The sequence below is a fragment of the Dermacentor albipictus genome, chromosome 7 (assembly GCF_038994185.2).
Source record: "Dermacentor albipictus isolate Rhodes 1998 colony chromosome 7, USDA_Dalb.pri_finalv2, whole genome shotgun sequence".
Lineage (NCBI taxonomy): Eukaryota > Metazoa > Arthropoda > Arachnida > Ixodida > Ixodidae > Dermacentor > Dermacentor albipictus.
The window spans coordinates 2007050-2019992 of record NC_091827.1 but is presented as its reverse complement, the minus strand read 5'-3'; the positions used below and the strand labels follow the sequence as shown (position 1 = coordinate 2019992).

At 45.9% G+C, this 12943-nt stretch overlaps 1 protein-coding gene across 4 annotated transcripts in view; it reads left to right on the top strand.

Annotated features, from left to right (window-relative positions):
- The window catches only part of LOC135918012 (BTB/POZ domain-containing protein 7), a 140530-nt gene that overhangs the window by 17767 nt on the left and 109820 nt on the right, over positions 1 to 12943 (top strand). For all 4 annotated transcript variants that reach the window (XM_065451678.2, XM_065451676.2, XM_065451679.2 and 1 more), the window contains one exon: positions 2892 to 3063. In XM_065451678.2, the coding sequence (XP_065307750.2) occupies positions 2892 to 3063 (172 nt within the window). The remainder of the gene's footprint in view (positions 1 to 2891; positions 3064 to 12943) is intronic.

Genomic DNA, 12943 nt, shown 5'->3' with positions numbered 1-12943 from the left:
AAAAGGAAGACACATAAAGACAACACGGTTAGTTTGTTTTCTATAGGTGACAACCAACAGTCCCCTTTGCCTAATTTCGCCACTAGTATGATTGAAGCGCTCTGGCTCATCCTGTCTCTCACTATTTTCGTGTTTCTGTGGGAGCAAGAGGTAACAGGTTAAATTCCCAACCATGGTGGCTGCATTCTGGTGATGCACATATGCTCTTGTTGAAGAAAGATGGTGGTTGAAATTAATCTGGAGCCCCTCGCTACTTCTCTCATTGCGCACAATTTGGCTAATTAGTTACTATTATAAAGTATAATAAGAAGTACCAATTTAATTTGTTTAACAGGACACACTGCAAACCAAGGAAGTTTGTTTTGTTATACCTGACAACGAAGGCAGAGCTTGTTATCGAGGCATAGCAGCAGAGTAATGGAAAAAAAATGTAAATAACTGCAATATATCTCAACAATATAATTTAGTACACAATATGCATGCACATGGAAAGAAAAACATTAAAGACTATTTGTTAAGAATAGTAGTAGCAAAGCATTCTCTGTAGACTAAAGTATCGAAAGAGGATTGCCAATGCGGAAAACAAGACAGAGAGGTAATAACACTGGTAATATGGCTCTCTTAACAACAAACTGTTCAAGTCCTTAGATGGGAGAATAACACAAATTTTTTTTCACTAGAAAATATATTGTGAGCATTATATTACCCCTTCATCTTCATCTGTATATATTCATCATTATGGCCAGCGTCATCATCAGCATGCGACCTGCGCAATAAACCGTTGAGGCTTAACAGCTGTCTCGCAGCTGTCGTGCGAGGCACTTCGGGAGGTCGAGAAAATGAGCGTAAGGAGAGCCGGCGCTGGTAAGGACTCGGAGGAAGCAACGGGTCTCTCTCATAAATATCATAGCCACAGCGTTCGTCCTGTTGTCATCTTTGGCAAAAACGCGATATGTGACCGTGAATACCACAATAATAACAAATGGGGCGGGGTGTAGGCCAGGTAGTGTAAAATCCTGTGGCAGGCGGACGGGGTGGTAGAGTCGCCAGATGGTTGGGGGCAGTAGCAGGAGCAGGAGGCGCTGTACAAACGAACGCTGGTTGCATAGTTGCAACCTGAGCATACGAGGTGGATGGCGAAGGAGGGCCACAGCTCGCAGCGCAGGTCATGGAGAATAGCTCCTCTTTGATGATGTCGCGCAGGCCAGGAAATGAAGGCTCAGGCTGGAGAACGGGAGGACTGAGCAGGCCACACACTTGGAGCTCTTCGCGTATAAATGTGCGAATCAGCAGGCGCAGGTCGGTATCCGACGAAGGAGGCACGTCATCGGCGACAGGTTGTAAACGGATGGCCTGCAGTGCGTCCAGGTGTTGGCAAGTCGCGATCACATCGTTAAAGCTATTGGGATTCTTGATTGCCAGTGTGTTGAACGCGACGTGAGCAATGCCCTTTGGGATGTGACAAACATGATCAGATTCCGTCATGGTGGCATTAACACGGTGACAAAGGGCGAGGAAGTCCTCGATATAAGATATGTATGTTTCTCCGGGAAGTTGCGTGCATCCATCAAGCTTTTTCTTGGTGACCTCAGAGCGGACGTTGGGAGCGCCAAAAATCTGCCGAAGCTGGTGTTTGAATGCCGCCCAGTCAGGCAAGGTGCTCTCGTGGTTGAGGAACCAAGTCCTGGCAACGTCAGTGAGGTAGAATACGACGTTGCGAAGCTTGTGCATGTCATCCCACCGGTTAGACCCACTCACGCGGTCATAATTGTCCAGCCAGTCATCAACGTCGTCATTACGAAGGCCAGCGAACATGGTGAGATCGCGCTGCTGCGTGCTGACGGTCCATGAAGGAACGGCCGGTGGGGCAGAGACGGTGACGCCGGAGGCTCCTGGAGGATCTTCTTAGTGCATGCTGGCGGAAAGGTGGAGCAAGCGACGGCCTGAACAAAGCTCCAGGGAAACTCGAAGGCGTAGAGGGCCAAGGGGTCGAAAGCAGCCTCCACCACTTGCGAGACAGCTGTTAAGCCTCAACGGTTTATTGCACAAGCAGCCTCCACCACTTGCGAGACAGCTGTTAAGCCTCAACGGTTTATTGCGCAGGTCGCGCGCTTAAGACGATTACGCTGGCCATAATGATGAATATATACAGATGAAGAAGACGAAGGGGTGATATAATGCTCACAATATTTCTAGATGAATTTGGACATTAAACACCACAATTTAATTTAAGAAATTGACCGCTCTTCCACTGCTGTGAAAAGGAGTGCAAGCGAAGCTTGCGATCCACGGCTCTTCATTGTCGTAATGCCTCGGTTTTGCGCTCCCTCACTGTAAGGTTGGCAGGTTGACGACGAGCCCTTACTCGAGCAAGTTTCCTGCGGCGTTCATCAAACACCACCTGTTTTTCGGCCAAACGCACAACATGCAGCCTGCACCCACTGCCATTCCTTCAACGCAGCCTGCTCTTCGGTATAACAAACCAAATGCAGCCTCCCCGTCTGACTGTCAGGCCTGAACTGGTGGGAAACGGCAGGCGCGAGGCAAGCGAACACACTATCATACCCTTTCCTTCCTCCAGAGGGATGGGATGCCTGTGATTGGCTCGTGCCTTGCGCCGAGTCTACTTTCAGGCATTTAAAACCCCACTTTAAAGGTTGCGTATGATGAACCGACAGTAGCTGAATCGGTTAGCATAGTGGTCTTGCAACTTGGAGGTCAGTGATTCGAATCCGCAACCCCACAAGCAATCTTTATTTTTGTGCGGCTTGGGTGTTTTCATACGGCAACACCAACGCCGACATGAGTGACGCAATACAAGCTTCGCTTGAATAGCATTCTTTTTTTTTTCCTGTGTGTGTGAGCATGCTTGCATCCTGTGCTGTTTGCAGTGGGGCATGGTTGTTGCTCCTGTGGCCACCCCAGACGGGCAAGGAAGGTGATGGGCGTTGCTACGAAAGAGAGGCGGCCCCCCGGATGCCCCCATGCAAGCCCCTGGGCACCACTGTAGGGCACACAGGGGACGTCATGGGGGTGGGTGCGTCATCTCCAGACCCTCCCCAGGTATGCATCCAGCAGGAACTGTGTTTACAATGGCAGTTTACATAATTATTTATTCACGATTTCGTGCAGTGCCAACGAGACATTTATAGCAGGGGGGAACATAGTACATATTAAAATTGGCCACAAGAAATACAAACCTAAAGGAAAGGAATGTGAACAGCAGAGTTGTACTCAGTAAGCAGTGCATATAGCATGCCCTCAATATCGCACTCGGTAACCATTATAGGCAGATTGTTCCTTGTGTAAATGACACGTGGGAAGAACGCATATTTAGACACATTGGTGCGGCACTGTACTTCACGAACCTTCCAGACATGGCTGCGATGACAAAATACAGGGGAAGTTGACTTCACCTGGCTCTAAATTAGTTGCTTCAGTTATGCACCCACTCACTTCGCTTGGCAGGAACTGGATTTACATATGCAGTCGAGGTTGGCTTACTTTGACCAGCCTGACTTTGTTTGACAATATGACTTAGCGCTTCTAGTTGGCATTGGATACTTCTCGTTGCATGGCACACAAAATGCAATCGCAAGAAGCAGTGATAAACACTGAATACGACGACAACCACACAGAAAGCACAGTCGTTGGTTATTTGCTCCCATGGATTTAACCAATAAAAATTGCGCCTCTTGGTTCCCATCATTCTTCTCATCAATACAAACAAATACAAAGTTTGGCATGTGCGTATGGAAGGCGTGGTAAATAGAAAAAGAACATGCACGGACTTGTGTAAACATGTACAGTTGCGTAAAGAGAAGTGAAACTACTGAAAATGGCTTGATATTAGTCACCCAGGCATGCATGCACTTGTCTTGCATGGCAGGAACCAGGTTTATGAATGCAGTTCGAGTCGACTTGGATCAACTTGGCACTGAATTAAATTAACAACACAGCTGACTGTTTAACTCAACATTGTCTATTCTTTGTTAGTTCGAAGGTTCAACAAGTTGGCAACCTGTGCTTTCCAGAGGAAGTTCTACAAACTTGAATCGTCATCTATGAAGTGTTAATTCAGGCTAGAAAACCTTTTCAGCGTATAGAGGGCGTCCCATCTATCATGCACCAAAATTGAAACATATGCATATGTCATGTAGCTGGACAGAAACAAGGTAATGTTGTTTGCCTTTGCTTGGAGATGTTCAGAATATTTTTTGAATTTTGCCTAATTACAATGTCTTAACTAATTAATCAGCTTCTCTAATATTATAGTTCAATGAAAACCGCCAGTGAGAAAATTGTAGAGCATCATGAAAAACTCCTGGTACAGCTTTCTGTTGCTGAATACATGCTACATAAAAGTGTTTTTTTAAGCATGAAATAACCCCTCGAATACACGCAAAGTGCTTCAAGCAGCCAGTCACATGTCAATTTTGGGTGTATTTGTGGGCTTCTTTCATGCAAGGAAGAACACTTTTATGTAGTACGTATTGAGCAACAGAAAGCTGTATTGGGAGTTTTTCATGTTGCTCTACAATTTTCTCACTTACACTTTTAATCTAATTATAATATTTGAGAAGTTGGTAAATAATTAACCCTTTACTGCACAATTTTTTGTTTCCTAAAATATTATTCATGGAATTGTAGGGAAGCATAACAGTAGCTGTACTCTCATGGAAACTAACTTTAGCTAATTTCTGTAGTTTGAATTTGCAGAAAAAAGGTATGTTGCGTATTTGCAACAACATACAAATAAAGAAGTTGAAGGTGACAGATAGACCTAGTGCGATTCATACTGAGATGTTTATTTGCATGTGACAATCATTGATGCACCTATGATTTAGTGTGGAACAGAAAGAAGCGATTGTACTTGCTTCTGCAGCACAGGTGGTTTCCACACTTCATGCAGTACGTCACGCAGATACCTGTGCAGCCAGGAAACAATGCATTGTTTTCACATTATTGTCAAAATTTATAACATAGAAGCACAGATGTAAGGCTGTGCCCGTGACGACACAACACAGCAGTGTGCAGATGCACTGCATCCTTTTGAAATAGAAAAGGAAATTCGACCAGACAACATCTTGCACACATATTGAATCGAAACAGACTTGCACTTGTGGTTGTCGTCACTCCTGGAAAGGTCGCTGCCTTTACTATCAGGAGGAATCGCTCGGCCATAAAAGAGTTTGGGAGCCACCATTTCACTTTTTCGAAGGAAATAAACCATGTATATGTTACATTTGCGCAACATAGCAACATTTCATCGCCAGGAACAAACTATTCCGAGATAAAAATGTTTTTTGTTAATCTACAGAGTCCGGAGGATGTGGAGCTTAGCTAGGTAAGAATATTTTCTGCGCTTTTGTCTTACGGAGAAATACATTTACAATTGGCAAAACTTACCTGTCTCACTGCTCGTGGGCGCGCGCAGCCTCCGCCACGTTTGTTTTGGTAGAAGATGTGAAGGACGAGCACATATGGTAGACCAAGGCAGCGCGTTTTTATTAGCCAAATGGTCGCGGAAATGCAACAACTTGTACAGGTAGATCCAAACAAACTTTGCTTCTGTTTTTAACGCCGTTCATCGGAACGTCGCGTAAATGCAACAAGGTGCAGTACAGGGTTAAGACTAATTACGTAACCAGGCGGAAAGCAAAAAATAATCTGAATATGTCGAAGCGGCGGCAAACAACAGTACCTTGGTTCTTGTCCTTTGCCGAGAACCAAGGTTGAGCCGTTGGAGCTTGGCCTGCTCACAAAATTTGTCGAGGGATCAAATACATGAATAATTGCATTGTCAAAGATGCTGCAAATGAATTCTTGGACCCTACACACTGTCAATACAAGTAAAAGATGTATTTTTTTATAAAAGAATATACTCTTATGTCCCAATATATGTGCCATTAATTGATATCAATGTTTCCCCATTTTTTATCTGTTTAATAAATAAAGAAAATATATAATGTGAACTTTAGAACTATATAATTTCAAAACCAGCAAAGCAGTGCATGCCATTGTTATGAAAAACGTGAAGGCCATGAAATGAACAAGTTGAGGACAAATATCTTAATGAAACATTGTCATTCAAGAACTTTGTCTACATTTTTGTACATATGCAATGGGCAGGGGAAAATCACAATGATGCTGTTCTTGCCGTTCTGGTCCAATGTATTGTGCAGGAGCAGCTGTCAGCGGTTGTGTATTGTAATTGCACTGAAATTATAGTTGCTACAGAGATCAAAAATAAAAAGCAGGAGTTCTGCAAAATATGCATTAGAAATGCGAAGATATAATGGAATACACAAATGCGAAGATACAGTTTGATAAAGGGCAAAAAAGTGTCACTGGAAACAAAGTTCACTGCATGTATCCACAAAACCTCGCAACAAGATATTTAAATATACATATAAGCCTCCAATAAATCTATGTATCTAAGCAATGTTACTGTATAGGTGTCTCAGCTAACTTCAACTAGAGTTTCAAAATATGCCGATCCACTCTAAGACAACGTGACCAAAGTCATGTTGCTCACTTTTGTATGTAGTGCATCACACTTTCTTGTATTTTGCTTAATTAGATATTTAGTCAAGAATAATTAACAGACTTCTGAAGTAACGAAGCTAGAAAAAAAGAATTCAAGCTCTGTATTAAGTATTAGTGAATTTGAGCTTACTGATGATGCCCGCGAAATACAAAACACCACATGGCATGCCCGCTTGCACATCGTGATTGCACTGCTCCCAAACGTTCCGTGCACAGACAGCCATAGGCGCGCTGCCGCTTAAAAGGCGACAGGGCAGTGACATAGGCATTGGCTGTGCCATTTAAGCTGGTGATGTGCTCCAATTGCGACAGTTCATAATAGCGATAAGCAGACGCAGTGGTTATCGCTTGTGTGGATGGAAGCAACGAGTCCGTCATTTCGCGATAGCTGTAAGCAAATTGAACATTCCTAAATAATAAAAAAAAAACCTCAGTTTTCAGAAGGCTGAAAGTGGTAGAATAACAGTATCCTAAATGACCAGACACTGCCTTGCACTGATATTACATTTATTTTTCATGTGGTTTCGCAGCAAGTGCTCGAAGAGGTCACCTTCTGCAGTGGTACAACATTGGGATCTTCTGAGAAGGCTTTCTGTCGCTGCCTTGAGCACTTCGGTGAAATGCTGTGGCAGACTTCAATTATCTTCTACTGTAAGGCTTCTGGAGTTGTCGTTTCCATCGTGTATAGATGATCCTTAATATAGCCCCACAAGAAAATGTCAAGAGGGTTGAGGTCGGGTGACCTTGCCGGCCACAGCACAGGCTCGTTTCTCCCTATCCATTGCCCTGGGGAGGTAACATCAAGCCATGCTCGTGCTTGACTGCAGGTGTGGGCTGGGGCCCCGTCGTGCTGATACCACATTGCGTCAAGCCGGGCTAGTGGCATGTTGCAGCAGATGTCTTCAACCGCCCCTTTGAAGAACTCACATACCATGTTGCCAGCAAGAATGTTGTTGAACAACGCTGGGCCAATTACTGTGCTTTCATATGTACCACACCAAACATTAAAAGACCACTGATATTGGTGGTGGGATCATCCTAGTCGGTGGGGATTTCGCTCATTCCAATAGTGTGCATAGTGGATAATTACTTGGCAATTTCGGGAAAAGTTCGCCTCGTCAGTCCAGAGTACCTTGGTGAGAAAGTAAGAATCCTGCTCCCCCTGGCTCAAAATCTAATTTGCAAAGTCGAGTCTCTTTTGGAGATCCCTTGACTCCAGGCATTGATGCAACTGCAGGTGATAAGGGTGCAGTCCAGTTGTTGTCAAAATCCACCAGGTAGTTGAGTTGCACATACCGAGCAGTGCGCCACGCTGCACGTGCTGGCGTGTGGATCAGCCACCATGAAAGACAAAAGGTTAGAGAGAACCTCATTATTTATGACTGAAGCTCGCTGCCTCTTTCTTCTGAAGCTGTCAGTTTGCTTCAGCGACTCGTAGCTGTTCAATATTACCATCGGGCTCGGTCGCGTACCTGGGTGCCAGCTTCGAAGTATTCTTACAGCCTGCTGTCTGTCTGCTTGCAGCTCCTAGGACAAGGATCATGTCAGCTTTTTCCTCGTTGGAAAAAAGCATCACGAAATTGCTCGCGCTTTAATAGCCGATGTGCGGTAGCTTGTTTATCGCTATCTGGAGCTACCACCTACCACCACCACTACGTCCGTCAGTCGCTTTACGCAATGCAAGCGATAACGGTCGCTAGCTTAAATCGAACAGGCAATGCTTGCATTGCTGCCGTGTCGCTTTTCAAGCGGCATAACATCCATGGCTGTTTGTGTGCAGAATGCTTGGTAGCAGAGCAATTACGACGTGCAAGTGGGCATGTCACGTTGTGTTTTCATGTATTTCGCGGGCATCCGCAGTAAGCTGAAGAATGCTAATGCCTATCACACGGAAAGACAAAAAACTGTTTATTCGGACATTTTGCAAACCACTCTGCGACTTTCTAATTGTAATATTTTTCTAGCTTCGTTGCTTCAGAAGTTCGTTAATTATATTTTACCAATTATCTAATTGAACAAAATACAAAAATAGTGTGACTCACTGCATACCAAAGTGAGCAACATGCACTTGGTTGCATCGTCTTAGAGGGAATCGGCATATTTTTAGACTCTGGCTTAAGTTCGCTGAAAGACCCTGTATAGTGCGTCAAACAAGGCGAATAAACATGTTCTGCAATCACAGGTTCACAGATCATAGAATCCTAAGGCCCCTCCCCCCATTCCTCCACTCTCTGCGATGCATCGCACGTGGCAGGAGACGGCGCGCTTCCTTCCCGCTTTTCTCCATTGCGCACGCAAGAACAACCCACCATCGTTGACTCACGCCGTCCCCCCTCTCCCCCACGCTTTCACTTGCACATAAGGCATGTGGCATGCCTTGACGATGTCATCGCCCTTGGACTTCATATGGAACATAACAGCGACGACAGGAATGCGCCTTCAGTGTCCATATAATTGCTATCGCAATAATATAATAAGAGTATCTGGCAACTGAAGAGTCCCGTGGCCCATTACTTTCCGCAAAAGAAGTAACAAAATCAAACTTTTACCATGCGACCATTCACTGTGCCGCGGCATCTTTTTCTTTTTCTTTTGTGGGGCGGGGGCACCGAAATGAAGAAACGCAAAGGAAAGCATGTTGGGCCACAATCAAATGCCTACTTTGGGCACCTAATGTGGCTACCGAAGAAATATAGAAGAAAACGTGAGGCGCTTGGTCCACAGAGAACCATATGGATGCTGCTCGTATGGATGCTGGCGAGACAAAAGACTTTCCGGAGAGGTTGTAATAACATCGAAATTAAGGTGATGCGCTCAAGTGAGCGCATTGCAATCCGTCGAGTCCCCGCAGTGGTGGCGGCGAGTGGCCATTACTCCTTTTTCTAATCTGCTAGCCAGAAACCGTCCAAAACTCCAAAACTCTGTGAGGCCAAAATTCACTCGGCCAGAGAAAAACGAACACACACCGAAGTGCGCCGCATGGTTGTCTGGGCAACACGTGAAAAACACATGACCTCTGGCTGGCTCTGGCAGCCCGCGGTTAGTGAGAACAAGAAAATTGAAAAGGCTCAATGTGTCCTCGCGAATAAAAGTCAATGTAGAAAAAAATAAATAAGAACCTAGTTACCTTTGCTGGCTTTAGTGTGTTGACATGGATTCTTTGGCGCAGGTGAAAAAAATGTTGATATTCTTTTCTGTGACATGACTGCCCAAATGAACCATCGCAACGCTTCGTCTCATCAGACTTTGCTGCATGCTTTGTCAACTTGTCTGATAGTGTGTTGATTTCACTTGTCTCGCACTATGGTTCAATGTGTGACTTTAGGAAAGTCAATGCACCTTTGGCTTCAAATGTTTATGAGAATATCAAACCCACAACGATCCGTAATTCAAAATCTAAAGCACGACTTTGGAAATGTCAATGCACCTATTGCATCAAAAGTTTATGTGATCTTTATACCCGTAAGGTTTTGAAATTGAAATCCATGCACTCCGTAGATTCCGCGGCATCTGAGAGATGCTGCGACGAAGCCGCTTGTATCAAAATGCCATTGAAAGTTTGTGCTTGGATGGGGCTTTTTGCGTTATGTGACTCCAGGTGCATGGGCATTGCCACGAAATCCAGCCTAAGTTCACAAGCTTTGCACCAAAATGTCTTTTCGAGCGTGAAAAATACATTCTAGACAAAATCCAGAATGATTTCTGGCGCCCACGGTTGTATTGGCCGGCGGTGCATGACAGCACGAAAAAATTTCGGGGGTCTGAAGCCCCATATGACCCCCCCCCCCCCTTCCCTCCCTGGCCCTGCTGCTGCTGAGCGAACATATGGAGTGGCCAACTTTTCTCGAGCAAACATGTGTAGCAACCAACTTCTGCTGAGCAAACATGGAGTAGCTCACTACTGCTGAGCGAACATATGGAGTAGCCAATGTCTCCTGAGTGAATATTTTGAGTAGCCGACTTATGGATTAACTCACTTTCGCCTAGCAAACCAACAGAGTTGCCAACTTCTGATTGAACATATGGTGTTGCCCACTACTGAGTGGCTGACTTATGAGCGAGTGTATGGAGTAGCAAACTTCTGAGTGAACATATTGTAACGGGTGGTGAGCGTTGGACAGCGGCGGCAAAACTCATGGGATGCTGGTGGTTTTGAAGATCGGCTGCCGGGAACACCTGCCTGATTTCGTCGCACAACACTTGGGCAATTAACGCTACAGGTCTATCCAGTGTTGGTGTCGGAATCTTTTGAATTTCCTCTTGATTAGCTCTCTGATCGATTCATGCAAGGGGTTTTGATACTCGACAGTCACTGCGGTGCCATTGATTGTGGTACTGGTGGACAGTCGATTGTATGGCCTGCATCGTTGATGAACGGCCTGCTCAATAGTCGTAGCCTCTTTGATAAAGTCAGTGATGGTGACTTGGGGATTCTGCACAAGCCCCGCAAACAATTGCTCTTTTACACCTCGCATGAGCTAGCGCAACTTCCCATTGTCAGTCATGTTCGGGTCGGCTCTATGAAATAGGCGGGCCATGTCCTTGGCGAACATTGTGACCGACTCACTGAGTTGTTGCAGCCGTAGCTCCATCATCTGCTGGGTGCGGTTGCGTCGGTCGGCACTTGCAAAAGTATCCGTGATCTTTTGCCGAAAGTCATTCCATGTCGTTAGGCTAGCTTCGCGGTTCTCGTACTAAGTGTTCCACTGTCGTCAAGGGCAAAATAGATATGGGAGAGCTTTCACTGCTCAGTCCACTGATTAATCTGTGCGACGCATTCATACTTGTCAAGCCAGTCTTCAATGTCTTCGAAGACTGCACTGCGATAGCGATCAGGGACCAGCAGATGCAGAATGGTGACCTATTGTGCACTGGGATAGGATAGGATAGGATAGGAATAAACTTTATTTGCCCAACGGTTGTTGATGTTGGTGCCCGGGGCTAGGCTGCCAGGGGTCCATCACCCGAGGAAAATCTTTCGAGATCCCCGGCAACGGCCCTGGCCCGCTGGACGGCCCACTCCTGGTCTTCGGGTGCCTCGCTGAGGAGGGCGGCTTGCCATCTCTCAGCGAGGCGCCCCGCTTCAGGGGGTTCTGCTCTTGTATTCCCCCTTCCTCTTTGTCCTTGTTCCACGTGGCGTCGGCACTGGGAAACCGGCTGTTTTGGCATGCTTGCGGTGGGCTGGTTTTGGCCATTGCAAGAAGTGTGGAGCTCCTGGAGAGAGGTGATTGAAGAAGGGTGAACTCCGGGGCAAGGCCTAGCAGCCGACGACTAAAGTGGTGCACGGGTGTCGTAACTGGTGACAATGCCCCCGGGCTAGATGAACGACTCCCAGAAGGACTCGGGAGCATCAGACGCAGTCAGTACCCAGCCCCTCCACCAGTGTCGCAGTACAACGCGAACAGAAGACAGGGAGATGTTCTTCAAGAACAGCAGGACAACCTGTTCAAAAACAAACAGAACAGAGACACGTCTTCTTCGTCCGCACCCAGTCTCACTGACCAACCAGATGGAGTCCATTAATGCCCTCAATGTCGTTGTCGTCTGCATACACGCATCATTTGTCCCTCCCTAAGAGAGCATCGCCCCGATGCTAGACAGAAATGTCACTTGCGGAAGTAAGGCTCTCTCGCATAGTTATTCGCTCACATATGGTTTCACGTGGAAAATGTGTACAAGTTCAGGACGGTGCTTGCGGCACCGCGTACAATTGGGGACTATCGGGAATGACCTCATATGTGACATCACTGAGTTGCCGCAATACTCTATATGGTCCGAAGTATCACCTTAACAGCTTCTCGGAGAGGCTTCGTTTGCATATGGGTGTCCAAACCCACACTCTGTTACTGACTTTGTAGGTTACTATTCTGTGGTAAAGATCATAGCAGCCTGCATCGTAGTCTTGCTGCTGGCAGATCTGCAAGCACGCGTGCTGCCAAGCCTCTTCTGCGTGTTGCGTAAACACATTGATGTTTGTGTCAGTGTCGTCAAAGTCGTGTGGAAGCATCACATCTAACATCGTTCGATCATCCTGTCCGTGAACAAGGGTGAACGGAGTCACGCGCATCGTCTCTTGTTTCACTGTGTTATACTCAAAGGTGATATAAGGTAGGATGTCATCCCAATTTTTATGTTCAACATCCACGTACATTGAGAGCATGTCTTCAATTGTTTTGTTTACGCACTCTGTTAATCCGTTGGTTTGTGGATGGTAGGCGGTTCACTTCCGATGAGCTGTTCCTTAACAGCAAGATGTGATATAAAAGTGCAGTCGTGAATGCGGTTCGTCGGTCTGTAATTACAACGGATGGTGCGCCATGTCGCAACACAACATGCTCAATGAAAAAGTGCACCACCTCGGCTGCTGTGCTTCTCTGGATTGCCTTCGTTTCAG